At 49.7% G+C, this 16,678-nt stretch overlaps 1 protein-coding gene across 2 annotated transcripts in view; it reads right to left on the bottom strand.

Moving 5' to 3' along the window:
• Nucleotides 1-16,678, bottom strand: part of SLIT1 (slit guidance ligand 1) — a 186,967-nt gene that overhangs the window by 21,230 nt on the left and 149,059 nt on the right. For both annotated transcript variants that reach the window (XM_023206301.3, XM_023206302.3), the window contains exons 23-26: nucleotides 13,708-13,779; nucleotides 10,696-10,767; nucleotides 9,832-9,903; nucleotides 1,531-1,694 (exon numbers count right to left, since the gene is read on the bottom strand). In XM_023206301.3, the coding sequence (XP_023062069.2) occupies nucleotides 1,531-1,694; nucleotides 9,832-9,903; nucleotides 10,696-10,767; nucleotides 13,708-13,779 (380 nt within the window). The remainder of the gene's footprint in view (nucleotides 1-1,530; nucleotides 1,695-9,831; nucleotides 9,904-10,695; nucleotides 10,768-13,707; nucleotides 13,780-16,678) is intronic.

Genomic DNA, 16,678 nt, shown 5'->3' with positions numbered 1-16,678 from the left:
TGCAGTGGCCGGATCTCAGCTCACTGCAAGCTCCGCCTCCCGGGTTTTACGCCATTCTCCTGCCTCAGCCTCCCGAGTAGCTGGGACTACAGGCGCCCGCCACGTCGCCCGGCTAGTGTTTTGTATTTTTTAGTAGAGACGGGGTTTCACCACGTTAGCCAGGATGGTCTCGATCTCCTGACCTCGTGATTCGCCCACCTCGGCCTCCCAAAGTGCTGGGATTACAGGCTTGAGCCACCGCGCCCGGCTCCTTTATTTTTATTTATTTATTTTTTTAGACAATGTCTTACTCTGTCACCCAGGCTGCAATGCACTGGCGCAAACATGGCTCACTGCAGCTTCAACTACCTGGGCTCAAGCAATCTTTCTATCTCCATCCAGTAGCTGGGACTACAGGCACACACCACCATGCCCAGCTAATTTTAACAATTTTTTTTGTAGCGACAGGGTCTCTCCACGTTGCCCAGGCTGGTCTCGAACTCTTGGGCTTGAGCGACACTCCCAACTCGGACTCCTAGAATGCTAGGATTACAGGTGTGAGCCACCATGCCCAGCTGGGGTTCTGTTTCTTGATCCAGGTGCGGGTTACCTGGGTGAGTTCAGCTTGTGAAACTTCAGCAACCCATTCACTCATGATCTGTGTACTTTAATGTGTGTGTGTTCTCTTTCAATAAAAATAATAAAACAAAACAAAACCCCTTCTCACCAGCACCAATCCCACCCCATTAAATAAACACAGAGCAAATGTTTCAGCATAAATTGACTTGCTCCCAACAGCCAAGCCGCAGATCAGGCCCCTCTGAGTCGTTAGGCTGTGATAGCATCCTGCACGCAGGGTGGCCCAGGGCCTCCTCATTAACCTACAGCTGTCAGCTTCACTTCCGACGGTGGCCTCTGAGCTTGCAGAGGGCAGGGGCCGTGCTCCACGGCCTCCAGTGTCTTCCCCCCCGCTGTACCCCTGCACATAAAGCCCGGCCCCGGTGGCCACTCAGTCACCTGTCTGTGCTCAGCAGGGCTTCTGGGGCTTGGGCCGTCACTCAATCCCTGAATGAGTATTTACACATGCCCACAGTGGAGCGTCCCAGGGCAAAGCCGGGACCAGCCTCCAGTGACACTCTGGCTCTGCATTTCTGTAAATGTCAGGAGAGTGGCTGCTGGGTCCCCTGCTCCACCAGGGACTGAGGGAGGTCTAAGTTAACTGCTGAACACCATTCCTACCAAAGGGAGGTCTGAGCGCATGCTCTGCTGCGAGGCTTGGAGCTCCCAGAAGCACCGCTGCTATTTTTATTTTCCTTATGTAACCACGGGGAGGGATTACAGCCCTGACGGCCTGAGATTTTTCTGCCTGGCTCTTTTTGTCCATGATGTGTCAGGACTGGAAGGCAGTCATCAAGCCGCAGGTGGCTTGTTCCTGTCCCCTGACTCCCTGCCCAGCAGTCGCCACAGGGACACAGGCATGTTAGGAAGGCCCTGCAGTGTTGGGCCAGTTCCACGGGCCCCCAGCAGCAGGGGCCGCGCTCCTAGGCTCACCTTGGCATTCAAACTTCTTGGCAGGCGTGGTGAGGAGCAGCTTGCCCTCCATGTCCAGGGGCCCAGCACACCGGGCAATGCCTGGTTCCTTGTAGCCAGTCTTCACCCAGCTGGACAGCCAGCGGAGGTGGCAGTCACAGTATAGGGGGTTGGCACCAATGGCCCTGAACAGAAAGCAGAGAGAAGCAGGCATTACAGCTTCATGGGGTCCCTCGCCCATTGGAAACCTAGAGTTCCAGGCACTGCACCAGGGACTGGCAAAAATCTTAGCCTCCATTTTGTGAGCATTTACTGTGTAGCGAGTGCTGCTTCTCTTTTTTTTTTTTTTTTTTTTTTTTTTTTTTTTGAGATGGAGTGTCGCTCTGTCGCCCAGGCTGGAGTGCAGTGGTGCGATCTCACCTCACTGCAACCTCCGCCTCCCAGTTTCAAGCAGTTCTCCTGTCTCAGCCTCCCAAGTAGCTGGGATTACAGGCACATGCCGCCATGCCCAGCTAATTTTTGTATTTTTAGTAGAGACAGGGTTTTGCCATATTGATCAGGCTGGTCTCGAACTCCTGAACTCAGGTTATCCACTCACCTCAGCCTCCCAAATTGCTGGGATTACAGGCATGTGCCACTGCGCCCGGCTGCCAGTGCTGTTTCAAGCACTGCATATGCATTGTCTCACTTAGTCATCCCCACACACTGCTATCCCCATTTTACATGTGCAGAAGCCGAGGCTCAAAAAGGCTGAGGAATTTGCCTAAGATCACACACAGAAACAGGGAGCTGTTGGGGCCAGAGCCTACAAATGCACTGCCTCTAATGTGCATGGGGAGAAAGCAACCCACATCGACCGCTGCAATGAGACAGCTGCTTTTCCTGTGTTTGTGCACCGAAACATCTCATCAGCTCCACTGCGCAAGTTTTCTCCTCTCCATCTCAAAGACGTGGGCACCGAGCCTCCTATGGAATAAGTAATTTCCCTGGGGTCACACAACTAGCGAAGGGCAGCCCCTGGATCCAGATGCGCCACTGTCTGCCTCCGAAGCCCATGCTCTTTTACTTTTCTTTTCATTTTTAATTAAAGAACACATGAGTGCATTCTCATTGTCAGCCACTTTCAAACACTGCAGACAAAGTGTCCGCCCTGCACAACACTGTGAATGATTGAATGCCACTGAGTTGCATACTTTTTAAAAAACGGCTAATTCGATATTATGTGAATTTCACCTCAATTTTTTTGAAGGCACATTCCTGTGTTACTGATGGGGGTGCAAAATGGTAGAGCGCCCATGGAGGGGAATTGTGTGACACTTATCATATGACTCATGCACTTGCCTTCTGATCCAGCCATTGTTTCTGGGCGTTTACCTGTAGGCACACATAAGGACATCTGTGCAATGGTCTTATTTGTAATGGAAAGACTGGAAATCCCATGTTCATCAATGGGGAGTGGTTATAGAAATTGTGATACACTCACATTACAAAAAATAAAAGTCTATACCCCACTGCCACTGCCCTCCACAAAGGGGCACATGGTCACAGGGTCACCATGCTCGGATGTGTAGCCTTCCAGGCCTTTCCACACGTACACACATGGTTCCTCCTTACAAATCACATCACTACTGAGCAGCTTGCTCCTTGTCACTAAACAGCATGTCTCGGGAATCTTCCTGGTCAGCATGTAAGCATCTATCTCATTGTGTCCAACTGTTCTGCAATATCCCAGAGCGGATACCCCATGGCACGGTGGACAGCGTCCCTGTTGCTGGACATTCTGGTTCTTTCCAATGGCAGTGAACACGCATAATACGTGCCTCTTTGGGGTTTTTTTGTTTTGTTTTGTTTTTTGAGACAGGGTCTCACTCTGTGGCCCAGACTGTAGTGCAGTGGTATGATCTCAGCTCACCACAACCTCTGCTTCCCAGGTTCAAGTGATTCTTGTACCTTATTCTACTGGGTAGCTGGGAGTACAGGCGTGCACTACCACGCCCACCTAATTTTTTTTTTTTTTTTGTATTTTTAGTGGAGACGGGGGTGTCGCCATGTTGGCCAGGCTGGTCTCAAACTCGTGGCCTCAAGTGATCCGTCCACCTCAGCCTCCCAAAGTGCTGAGATTACAGGCGTGAGCCACTACGCCTGGCTCCTCTTTGTGGGGTGTATTTCTCTAGAACAGATGACTAGGAGCAGGATTTGGGGGGCAGAGGAAGCACATGTAATATACTAATAGCCCACCCCCACCCACAAAGGTTGTATCCACTTCCACTGGCCATCAGTACAAGCCGGGGCCTGCTCTCATGCCTGCACCGACATACTGCCAACCCCTTTGTTTCTTACCAATCTGATGGGCAAGCTCAGAATCTCTCCACTAAACCACATGAGAGACTTAGAGATGGACAAAACATGGATTTGAGGGTAAGAAAGAGCCAGAGTTCTGGCTGGGCACAGTAACTCATGACTGTAATTGTAGCACTTTGGAAAGCCGAGGCAGGTGGATCACCACAGGTCAGGAGTTCCAGACCAGCCTGGCCAAAATGGTGAAACCCCATCTCTACTAAAAGTACAAAAATTAGCTGGGCATGGTGACACATGCCTGTAGTCCCAGCTACTCGGGAGGCTGAGGGAGGAGAATCACTTGAACCCAAGAGGCGGAGGCTGCAGTAAGTTGAGATCGTGATACGGCACTCCAGCCTGGGCGACAAGACTGAAACTCAGTCAAAAAAGAAAGAGAAAAGAAAGAGAGAGAAAGAGAGGAAGGAAGGGAGGGAGGGAGGGAAAGAGGGAAGGAAAGGTGGGCCAGAGTTCTCTGACTCAGCAAATAGGAAAATCAACACCTTATGCCTAAAGTTCATTGATATCAACATTATTTTGAAAATATAAGGCTAAATAACGTGAATGAGAATGGGCACATTGACTAAGGAATCAATGGATGCCCTGCCATTTTCCACCTGTTTCTGGGCAGGACAGAGGAAGTGGTTCCCCTTGAGACCTGTACAGCCTGATTAAAGCAGCAGGAATTCCCCAAAATAGCTCAGCTGATGATTCACAATCTTATAAAGCAGGCTGAACAAGACCGGGACTCCGGCCCCCACGCAGCTGCCCCATGCCTGGGTGACCTTGAGTGGCTCCCTTAATATCTCTGGGGGTCACTTCATGTTTCAATAAAGAGCCTGCAACCTAGAGGGAGAAGACAGACAAGCATGCATGACCTAAAGGAGGTGTCGAGGGAACAACACAGCTCAGAAAAGAGAGCAGGTTCGAACTCGGCATGTGTTTCATTTTTTCTTTCCTTATTTGCTGACATCATCCATCCTGGCTAATGGGATGGGTGATTTTTTTCTGAAGTTCCAGTGTGTTTAGAAAAACAAAGACTTTTTAAGATAACAGGAATTCAAAAATGGTGGTATATTTAAAATGTTTGCACTTACCAGATTAGTATTTTTATACTAATAAAAAGTGTGATGTCACATAAGTATGTGATTCAAAAGATAAATACACAATTTATTTATAAGTATTTTTTGGCCGGGCGCGGTGGCTCACGTCTGTAATCCCAGCACTTTGGGAGGCCGAGGTGGGCAGATCATGAGGTCAGGAGATCCAGACCATCCTGGCTAACACGGTGAAACCCTGTCTCTACTAAAAATACAAAAAATTAGCTGGGCGTGGTGGCAGGCACCTGTAGTCCCAGCTACTCAGGAGGCTGAGGCAGGAGAATGGCGTGAACCCGGGAGGTGGGGCTTGCAGTGAGCCGAGACTGTGCCACTGCACTCCAGCCTGGATGACAGAGCAAGACTCCATCTCAAAAAAAAAAAAAGGTTTTTTTTATAGCACACGATAAGGAGTGTGGCCTAGCAATGAGCCACAAGTTGAAAGATGATTGGGAATGCCTTATTTCCGTTCTGTAGCTCATTTAGAGAAAAATGCCAAAAAGATGAAATCTGAGGCCATGTGAATGAGAGGGCCTGTGATGTGGCTTAAGGTCCCTCCATAAACGGCAGCAAAGTGACACCTGAGATGTAAGTGCTCCTTCCCCTCTCTCCATCTTAAAAAAAAATATGAGTGCAGGCCAGGAGTGATGGTGCAAGCCTGTAATCCCAGTACTTTGGGAGGCTAAGGCAGGCGGATCACCTGAGGTCAGGCGTTCAAGGCCAGCCTGGCCAACACGGCGAAACCCCATCTCTACTAAAAATACAAAAATTAGCTGGGTGCGCTGGCAGGCACCTGTAATACCAGCTACTCTACTCGGGAGGCTGAGGCAGGAGAATCACTTGAACCCAGGAGGCGGAGTAGTGAGCCAAGATCAAGCCACTGTACTCCAGCCTGGGCAAAAAGAGTGAGACTCCATCTCAAAAAACAAACAAACAACAACAACAACAACAAAAATATGGGTGCAAAGTCACATCTAAAGCCATTCAAAAATATGAATTCTAGATTGGCCCACACTTGCTTTTCTTTGTTTCTATACTGAATAGACGCTGAGCCACACCTGAATTCAACATTACAAGCTTTCATTTATCCAAAGGCTGGGTTTTCGTGGCTGAGGACTGCCTTGCCCTCTCTTCGGTAGTACTTGTAGTTTGTATTCATCTGGGGACTATTTCTCCCGATGAAAACTCCTGTGAACTCAGTGAGGAGTGGACAGCCAAGGGCCGACTGAGATGTATTTGGTGGGCAGGGATTGGGGAGGCAGACACCGCAGCCAGGCCACGTCAGTCCAAAAGGACTGTGGATTCAGGTTTATACCCCAGCCAAAGTATAAATAACCCTGTGTTGTTGATCTCTGGCATAATATGGAAATAGTTGAAACAGTAGCTATTTGATCTGTTCATGCCAAGGCCCTACCCGGCTCCTATGTGTGTAACCTGGACTGAAATAGCCTCCCCTGGCTGTCTCACAAGTTGCAGAACCATCCATCCCACTCCTAGGTGATCAATCTGTGTGCATTACTGTCATTTGAGGGCAGAAACCACTAAATCCCCAGCTGTGTCAGGCACTAGCAGGCGCCAGTCAATGTTTGGTGAATGAATGAATGAATGCCTGTCTAAAAGCATGAGAAAAGCACAACATCTCAGTGTAAAGGAAATTCAAAAAGAAAAGAACCATCTATCATCCCATAAATGCAACTGATTTGATTTTAGTGTATTCCCTTTCATTTCCTGTGTGTATGTTTGTACATCAGAGTGTACAGTCTACTTTATTCTGGGTTTTCATCAAATAATAAGTTATAGTGTTGGCCAGGCATGGTGGCTCATAAGTCTTAATTTATAGATGGGTATAGGCTCAAAATTTGTTTTTGCAGCTTTGGTTTTTTTGGTTTGCTCAAAACATATGTTGTTTGCTCACTTCTCATTTGAAAAACAAAACATGTATATTTTGAGCTGGAGACAAGATGTACTTGGGTGTTAATTTGGTTCTCATGAGGAAGGAGAAAAGGTAGCCAACCACGCATCTGCACAGTTAAACCCCGAGTAGAAGAGAAACATTAAGGGCGAATGCAAAGATGTAAAATGTAGACTAGATGCTGAAAAGGCTAAGATGGGCAGTAAAAGTGGACATTCGGCTATGCCCAGGGGTATGCAACAAAAGCTATGTGGTCCCAGGGTAGCAGCAGCCCCTGGTGCCCAGCAGAGATAAGCACAAATGCTCTCTGGAGAGGAGCATCTCCAACTTAGCTCTTCAGAATTCCTAAAGATATGTCAGCAAAAATGAGCGTGCAACCAAAAATTACCCAACACAGATGGAAACAAGCCCCGGTGAATTCAAGTCAGTAGGAACAATAAACAACACTGTCCCAACCTGACCTATGTCCAGAGGCACCACCTCCAGCAGGGCTCACTCCTGCCTCCTCCCATCCCACTCACTGTCTGTATGTCACCATGGGCTTTCCAGGAGTTTGCTGAAACTCAATTCCCCACAATTCCCCTTCTATATACAACGAAGTGCAAACTCCTTAGCAGGCACAAATGGTCCTTCACAGCAGAACTCCAATGTCCCTTTCCAGATACATCTCCTCCCACCCCACATTCCTTCCCCAACCAAACACCCTTTATCCTATGCTGGACAACACAGCATCCCTGAACATCCCATTTTTTCATGTTCACGCCTTTGCCCATGCTGCTCCCTCTTCCTAGGATGCCCTTCCTCACTTTCTCCAACTGGCCAACTCTAGTTCCTTTCCAGTGACAACATAAATGGTACCTCCTCTGTGAAGCCCCTTGGACTTGCTCAGAGTTAGTCACTGCTTCCTTTGAATTCTCTTTATAAGATCCCAAATGGTCATAGTGGGCAGAAACCTTGTGTTAGGAAATTCTTCAGCACTAGAGTCAGTCTGGTTGCTCAGGGTGTATTTATTAAGGCAATAAAGAATAAATAAAGAGCTTTGGAATCAGACACACCTAAATTCAAATCCTAAGGAAGCTGCCTAACTTTTTAGAACCTAGGACTGTAAAATGGAAATAATAAATCAAATCCTACCACCTGGGACAGAGCCCCTTACCCCTCCCACTTCCACGGCAGACATTACAAATCAATCACTGCACCCCTCCCACTGAGTCCAGGTCCAGCCCTGGAATCTTCAGTGTGGTCCTCAAGACAGTTCTTGCCAATCATGTGGAGCTGGCGCATAACACAAAACTCACTTCCCATTTCAATCATGGGGTAATCAAGACCTTGTAGATGAAGCAGAGTACAGTATTTGACTCAGGCAGACCCTCAAAGAGCAACACCTATTACTATTTTATCTCCCGATGCACCGCCGATTTAACATCCTTTCTGAAGGGTGGGGAACATGACCATACTAAATATACACTCTGGTTTTAGAGTTTAAAATGCAGAAAAAGTGAACCTTAGAGAAAATCTAATGAGACTGATGAGTGAATGAACTTCAAGAAGAATGACTGGGGGCCCCAGAAGCTCTCCAACCTGGGTATGCCTGCCCACCAGGCCCTTTTAGGGCTTAAGGATGGGGCTGAGAGCAAAAGGAGACAGTTGCACCTGAGGTCCCAGGCATAGTCCACGCGACCACAGTTCTCCTATCCTGCCTCGGCCAGTAGTGCCAAGAGATGCCAGGAGAGAATGTGTGCCTGCTCAGTGCCCTGCCCAACCTCCAGAATTAGGACGGCCCTGTCACAGCCCAGTGCTTCTTGATTTTGTCTATTTTTTATATGGCAAAATATACATATCACATGAAATTTGTCACTTTCACCATTTTAAGTGTACAATTCAGTAACATTGATTGTATTCACAGTGTTGTACAACATCACCACTATCTATTTCCAAAACGTTTTCATCACCCCAAAAGAACTCTGTGCTTACTGACCACCAACTCCCCATGGCCCCTGCCTCCAGCTCCTGGCATCCACCATTCTACTTTTTGTCTCTATGAATTTGATTCATATATATGGAATCATACAATATTCATCCTCTTGTGTCTGACTTATTTCACCTAACATAATGCCTTCAAGATTCATCCGTGTGGTAGCACACATCAGAACTTCATCATTTTTATGGCCAATATCCCATTGTATGTATGTAGTACATTTTGTTTACCATCTGTGGACATAGATTGTTCCCACTTCATTTATGAATAATGCTGCAGCAAACATTGGTGTACATGCATCTGTTTTAGTCCCTGCTTTCCATTCTTTTGGATATACCTCTTAGAGTGGATTGCTGGGTTATATGGTAATCCTATATTGAGATTTTTGAGGAATCAAGCCCACCGCTTTTAAAGAATTCCCATAGCACTGCTAGCTAAATGGTTTTGGAAGTAGTTCTATATCGAATTGCAGCACATTTTGGGGGCAGTAAATTTCCAGAGCTCATCCCCCACTGTGTGAAGTCGGAGGCACAGTACCAGCGGAGCGCTTAAGAGCACTGGCCTAGGAGTCAGAAACCCCACCACCCCGCAGCTGTGCAGCTTCCAGCGAGCGTCCCACTTTTTCTCCATCCGTTTCCTGGTGTGAAAGATAAGAACCACAGTACCTATGTTGTAGGACAACTGTGAGTTGTCCTACAACATAGGTAGGACACACACATTAGCTGCCGCACATTAGCTGAGGCAGGCAAAGTGCACAGCAATCGAGCAACGGTCATTACAACCCTCACTGCTGCTTGCGAGGAACTGTTCTTCTACTCTATTGCTGTGGCTGATGAACCACTGGACATGTAAGAGTCCCAGAAGGTGCACATGGGAAGTTCACAAGCTTAATTTCAGTGTAAAAGCAACAAATTCTGACAATCTCAGGAGGTGGGGTCTTCTCAGAAACCAAGTCCTGTTGAAGTCCAAAGAGACCCAGAGAAAGGGGCTGGAGTACTCACAGGTGAGACAGGGAGGTCACGTCTGCAAAGATGCCCTCTTGGAGGGTGGAGATGTCATTGCCGTGGAGAGACCTGAGAAGAAAAGAGGCTGCTGGTGCCTTATCCATGGACAGAGATGGGAGACCTGCTGGAGGGAGAGGCCCAGCCCTCTGCAGAGAGGCGACAGGCTGTGCCTTCCCTCTAGGCCTCTCAGTCAGTGGCCCAAAGGAGATGGCCCCCAGCTCAGAGACCCTGCCCCGCTGGCCACAGGGAAGAAACGCTTGAGGTGGACCGCCCTGTCCCCCAGCCCTTCAGAGGACTGAAACACCGCGTTTATATTACAAACAGGACCTGTGCACCCAGAGCCCTCCCTCTTTTAGCAGAGGAGCCTAAGGGGGAGGCGCTTCTTCTTCGTAAGGAAGTTAAGAAGGCCAGCCACAGGTTAGGGCTGGGAGAACGTCACCTTGCCCCTGGTGGGCTGACTGAGGCCATCATAATGGACGGATCGAGGGCTTTGATCCCAGGGCAAAACCCTCCAGTGAGAACTCATAGAAGAGGTTCACAAATCCCTTGCAAACAAACATTTTAAAATCTGAACAGAAGTCTCACATGTAAATGAAGGGCCACCTTATTTTGGATGTCCCCCCGCCAATACCACAAACTCATCTTGGAGGTGACAGCAACCCCTATTTCTCAGATCATTTCCTATGCACGCCCCAGCTTCTTGGGAATGAGAGTATCCACAGGAGCTTAAGTGACAGTGCTCTGGACTCCACCATGGCACAGTGTGGGCCCTAGACATGGGAACATTTCTGCCCACCAGGTGGGTGGCGGGACCCTTGGTGGGGTGGATTTCCTGGCGGGATGGTGAGTGAGGAGACTTACAGCAGGCGCAGGGAGCGGAGTCCCTGGAAGGCCAGAGGCGGGAGGCACTGCAGGGCATTGTAGCTGAGGATCCTGTGGAGGAAGGGGGTGGAGGAAGGGCACCGTGTTAGTGCCTGGCCCCTGTGGGCACAGCCGCCGCCCAGGACATGGAGGCCCCTCTCACCCAGCAGCCTCCTCGGGCTCTGTGAGGGGAGGCAGAGCAGCCGGCAAGCGCATGGGCTGGGCTGTGCCCTGAGAAGCTGGTGGTCGTGGGCATGCCCCCTAATCCCCTTCTGCCTCAATCAGTTCCCTTGACTGTAAAATAGGGACAAAAATAATGCCAACTCCATAGGGCTATCCTGGGGGTGAAATCCAGGTGAAGCCCTTAGCACCAAGCCTGGCTCCAGTCAATCCTCAACAAAGGAGAGTTGCTGTTATGATTGAGAACATTCCCTAAGGGGCTGCCCCAGCAAGGTGCTTAGGCAAGTTCCCTATGAAGGTGACACCCAACCAGGACCTGCCTGCGGGGAGCTCACTGTCTCAGCTGACCACTTCCAGGGTGGACAGGCAAAGTCATCTACAGTAATTTACTGTTGAAAAGCTGTGACAGAGAGGAAGGTGCTGTTACTACGCCCATTTTATAGATGAGGAAACTGAGGCCTTGAGAGGTGAAAGAACTTTTTCAGGGTCACATTATTAAGTCATTAAGAAGGGGCCGGATGCGGTGGCTCACACTTGTAATCCCAGCACTTTGGGAGGCTGAGGTGGGCAGATCACCTGAGGTCAGGAGTTTGAGAACAGCCTGGCCAACATGGCAAAACCCCGTCTCTACTAAAAATACAAATATTAGCCACGCACGGCGGTACACGCCTATAATCCCAGCTACTCGGGAGGCTGAAGCAGGGGAATCACTTGAACCCAGGAGGCAGAGGTTGCGGTGAGCCAAAATTGTGCCACTGCATTCCAGCCTAGGCGACAGAGAGAGACTCTATCTCAAAAAAAAAAAAAAAAAAAAAAAGTTATTAAGAAGGGATTTTCATTACAGCTTTCAGTTCCCAGAGCCCACAGGCTAAGCCACTGTCCCAAAATGCTTCCAAGTAATTGAATCCATCCAGGGCAGACAGGCAGATGAATAAGGGAATCACACTTGGTACAGCGCCGTGCTGGAAACAACCGGCGTGTCCGCAGCAGACGGATGGACGAGCAAACTGTGGCACATCCACGCCTGTGCAGGGGAACACTGCTCAGCAATGAAAAAGAGCCACCGGCACACGCAACACCACACCACGCGGAACCTCAAAATAATCATGCTGGGTGCAGAAGCCAAGCAAAAACGACTTTTTCCATTTGTATGTAAAACCCTAGAAAATGCAAACTAACCTATAGAGACAGAAAGCAGAGCAGTGGTTGCCCGGGTCTCAGAGCTGGGAGAGGCAGGAGCAGGGGATTAGCAAGAATAGCACTCTTTTCTTTCCTTCTTTCCTTCCTTCCTTCCTTCCTTCCTTCCTTCCTTCCTTCCTTCCTTCCTTCCTTCCTTCCTTCCTTCCTTCTTTCCTTCCTTTCTCCCTTCCTTCCTTCCTTCTTTCTTTCTTCCTTCCTTCCTTTTCTTTTCTTTTTTCTTTTTTTTTTTCTTTTTTTTACAAGGTCTAGCTCTGTCACCCAGGATGGAGTGCAGTGGCATGATCTTGGCTCGTTGCAACCTCTGCCTCCCAGGCTCAAACCATCCTCCCACCTCAGCCTCCCAAGTAGCTGGGACCACAGATGTGCGCCACCACACCTGGTTAATGTTTTGTATTTTGTATTTTGACTTGGGCCCACATCCTGCTCCTGGAGAATGGCTGAGTCAGGGCCCCTTCCTTTTTGGGCACTGGCTCTACCGTTCTATCCGTAAAATGAGGTGTGGGGAAGGTGAATGAGATACTTTTACACACCACGCAAATATAAGGGACGCTTGGTAATATGTTCTGATCAATTTCTTGTAATATAATTAAAGCCAGCATTTAAATATCTTAGAATATGGCCACAAAAAATGTTCAGAGGGTCACCGCTCACAACAATCCAAACTGGAAGCAACTCGAAATCCACCACGACTAGAATGGATGAGGGAAGTGTGGCCTGTTCCCCCGAAGGAACAGTAGCTAGCAATGAGAGCGAACAGACCACAGCTGCCACGGTGGCATGAATGGATCCCACGGACAATGCTAAGCAAGAGAAGCCAGATACAAAAGACTATTGCCCATATGATTCCACTTGGACAAGGTTAAAAAGTGACAAAATTAGACTATAGTATTTAGAAACGCATACGTCGATGGTAATGCTGTAAAGAAAATAAAAGAAGTGATCCTCATCAAGTCAGGACAGCAGCTGCCTCGAGGTAGGAGAGGAGAGAGCAATAAGGATCAGGAAGGGACAAGATGCTAGCCTGTTCTATTCTTTTTTTTTTTCTGAGACACAGTCTCGCTCTGTCGCCCAGGCTGGAGTGAAATGGCATGATCTCGGCTCACTGCAATCTCCGCCTCCCAGGTTCATGCGATTCTCCTGCCTCAGCCTCCCGAGTAGCTGGGACTACAGGCACCCGCCACCACGCCCGACTACTTTTTGTATTTTTGGTAGAGACGGGGTTTCACCGTGTTGGCCAGGGTGGTCTCAAATTCCTGACCTCAAGTGATTCACCTGCCTCAGCCTCCCAAAGTGCTGGGATTATAGGCGTGAGCCACCGCGCCCAGCCGAGTGTTCCTAATTTTTGACTTGGTATCTACATGTGTGCCAGTTTTATGATTATTTGTGAAACTGTACTTTTTTTTTGCACTATTTATTTTTTGCATTATCATTTTCTGTATATACCATATGTTGTATTTCACAATGAAAGATGTTTTTTGAAAGTCTTTTAGGCTCTCGGGCCGCGCATCCTCTCCAGAGGGCAAGGCGTCTGTAGGTGAGGGATTGGGGTGCAACGTGCAGCACAGGCTGGGCCTTGGGAATGACTCACAGCCCTGGCCCCGGGGCACCCACCCCAGCCCTGCTGGGACTCACAGCGTGGTCAGCTGGCTCATGTTGGTGAAGGAGGAATTGCTTAACGAGCTGATCTTGTTGTTGCTCAGGTCCCTGGAAAAGGCAAAGGCATCGTGGTTGAGAGAGAACTCACTCAGCCCTGGCTCACGCTCCTGGGCTTCTTCCCCTCCCTCACTCTGCCCAGAGCCATTCCCCAGTCAAGTTGGCCAGGAGTGGAGAGGAGCCCGGGTGCGGTGCACAGCCTTGGGTCACAGCGCTTGCTTAGCTACAGCCCTACGCTGCTCCCTCAACTCCCTCGGGTACACACCTGGCAAATATAAGGGACACTTGGTATATGAAGGCTTGGCGCCTCCATTTCCTGACCCCTACTCCCACCCCTCTGCAAGCAGAGCCTGGCTCTGCCCCTTTTCACCATGGGAACACTCCCACCAGGGTGTCAGTGGTCTCCCGACCAGATCCAGCACTCTCTCCTTTCTCTCCTGCCAGCACCTTAGGAGGACTGGTTCAGAAGCCCTCCCTGCGAGGCAGTCCTATGAGGGAGAGGGCAGCCCCGTTTGACAAAGACCCAGAGTCTCAGCGGGATCCGTGACTCTCGAAGGGTCACCAGCTGGTCAGAGGCAGAGCCAGATTCAAAGCCGGTCCGCTGGCCCCAGCCCAGGATGCTGCCGTGGCCTCTCCGCGTCACCTGTGGCATCTGACACAGCTGACCGCCCTTCTCCTCTTCTCAAAACTCCCGCCACCCGCTTTCCTCCACTCCTGACTGTCTTCCGGGGCCTTTGGCTGTGCCTCCTCGTCCCTGGTAGCAGCTTCCTTCGTACTCAGCCCAGAGGCGTGGGGATAGCTAAGCCCCATCTATGCCCCTTTTAGTTCAATCTGGGTGCCCTTGCGGACGCCCCTGTGCTGGCAGCGCCCCCCTTCCGTGGCCCCAGCCTGTCCTCTCATGAACTCCTCCTCCTGATGCCCACAGACACTCAAACTCCGTCCACATCTTGTGCTCCCCACCACGCCCCGTCCCCCAGGCTCCAGCTCCATAACGCCGCCTGCCCACACTTCCGCCCTCTCGTCCCACCCATCGGATCCGCCCCTGGCTGGTGGCCCTGGTCACCTCTCACGACGTGCCCTCCTCCTGAGCCAGCGTCCTCTCTCTCGGGCTCCTGCCTGGATTCTGACCTCATCTCTCACCCACTGCTTTGCCCTTTTGATCCACCTGCCGTGAGCGTGGCACCACAGCAATCTCCGTACGACGCAAAGCTGACGAAGCCACTTCCCCACTTACTGAAACCCCACAGTGGTACCCACGTGCCTAGCATGTGGACTCCAGGCCCTCTAGCTGTCCACCTGGCGCTCCTGGGTCTGGTCCCTGCCCCCCGCCCCTCTGCTTCCCGCCCCGAAGGCTTCCCAGGCTTAGGGTTCACTAAGTTTCTTGAAGTTCTCTGAGCAGACCCCACTCTGTGCCGTCAGACAGCTTATACCCTCTGCCCACCAGTGAACTCGAACTCGTGTTCCAAGGTGCCCTCCCCACCAGCCCCCTCCCTGAGTTGATCGCATCCTCCTTGAGCCACAGCCCTCATCGGCATTGACCTCTGTTGGAACCCTTATGTGCTCCCTCCCCTCCCCCGCATCCTCCCTAAACCATGACCATCTGGAGAGGGGGCCATGACTTCGGGGCCTTCACATCTGCCCACTTCATGCACTCAGGAGACATTTAGAAAATGCAACGATGTGCCCTGCCTTCATCTTCTCCTCCTGAACGTTCCTCTAATCTAATTCCAAATCATTCCACTGTCTTTGGAGATATATGTAAGTGCTCTACTGAACGTTCAACACACTTTGTGGTCATTCCCTGTGATGAGGAGGTGGTAGCACAGCCCCCAAGAGGCAGTTTCACTGGCTCAAAGCACTCTGACACCAGCCACTAAATCACACTACTCCATCCCCTCTCCACCCCTCCCACTGGAATGTTCAACACACATTGGCCAGGTCATTAAGCAAACACAGATAAATTGGAGTTTCAAAATCCTGTAAGCCAGAGCCACCCAAAGTAGCCAGTCCTTGAACTAAATTTCACCAACCCACAATAAGAAACTTGGGCCTTGGCCGGGCGCGGTGGCTCACGCCTGTAATCCCAGCACTTTGGGAGGCCAAGGCAGGTGGATCACGAGGTCAGGAGATCGAGACCATCCTGGCTAACATGGTGAAACCCCATTTCTACTAAAAATACAAAAAATTAGCCTGGTGTGGTGGCAGGCACCTGTAGTCCCAGCTATTCAGGAGGCTGAGGCAGGAGAATGGCGTGAACCCGGGAGGCGGAGCTTGCAGTGAGCAGAGATCATGCCACTGCACTCCAGCCTGGACGACAGAGCAAGACTCCGTCTCAAAAAAAAAAAAAAAAGAAAGAAAGAAAGAAAAAAGAAACTTGAGCCAAGATCCGGTCACCACACATAGCTTACTTTAGCGAACATTGTTTCAATAGCAAGACTTTCTCAACGGAGGAATCAATACATTGATTTAGATTCTGGTGTAAGCACCTTATCTAATTACAAACCCATTACAAACAGTTCTGGGACTGATGGGCCCGTAGATTGCACTTGGAGTGGCACTGCTCCAAACTACACTAAGATGGAATGTTCTCTGGACTTCTTTTTGGTAGAATCTGGCCAAGGAGCAGATAAGGACAATTGAAGTGAGGAGTTAAGTGGGTTAGAAAACTAAAAGGGGCTGAACTTATTATCCTGAGGCTTATTTTGTATATTTCCATGGAGTAGAGAGGGTCAAAGGTGGAAATAACAGAAAAGCAGAGGTGTAGCCTAAAGAAAAACTTAGTTACAGGTATGTATTTGTAGCTGCCACAGTTCATACTTGGTTTGAGAGCTGAGCTGGACCGAGAAGCCTTCCATCACCCTCCGCTTCTCCTGGATCCTAACCTTGCAAGAATAACCCCTCCTTGTGTGTGTGTGTGTGTGTGTGTGTGTGTGTGTGTGTGTGTGTGTGT

This window comes from Piliocolobus tephrosceles, chromosome 9 (assembly GCF_002776525.5).
Source record: "Piliocolobus tephrosceles isolate RC106 chromosome 9, ASM277652v3, whole genome shotgun sequence".
NCBI classification, from domain to species: Eukaryota; Metazoa; Chordata; class Mammalia; order Primates; family Cercopithecidae; genus Piliocolobus; species Piliocolobus tephrosceles.
Note: the sequence above shows the minus strand (reverse complement) of the source record. Positions and strands in the feature narration are given on the sequence as shown.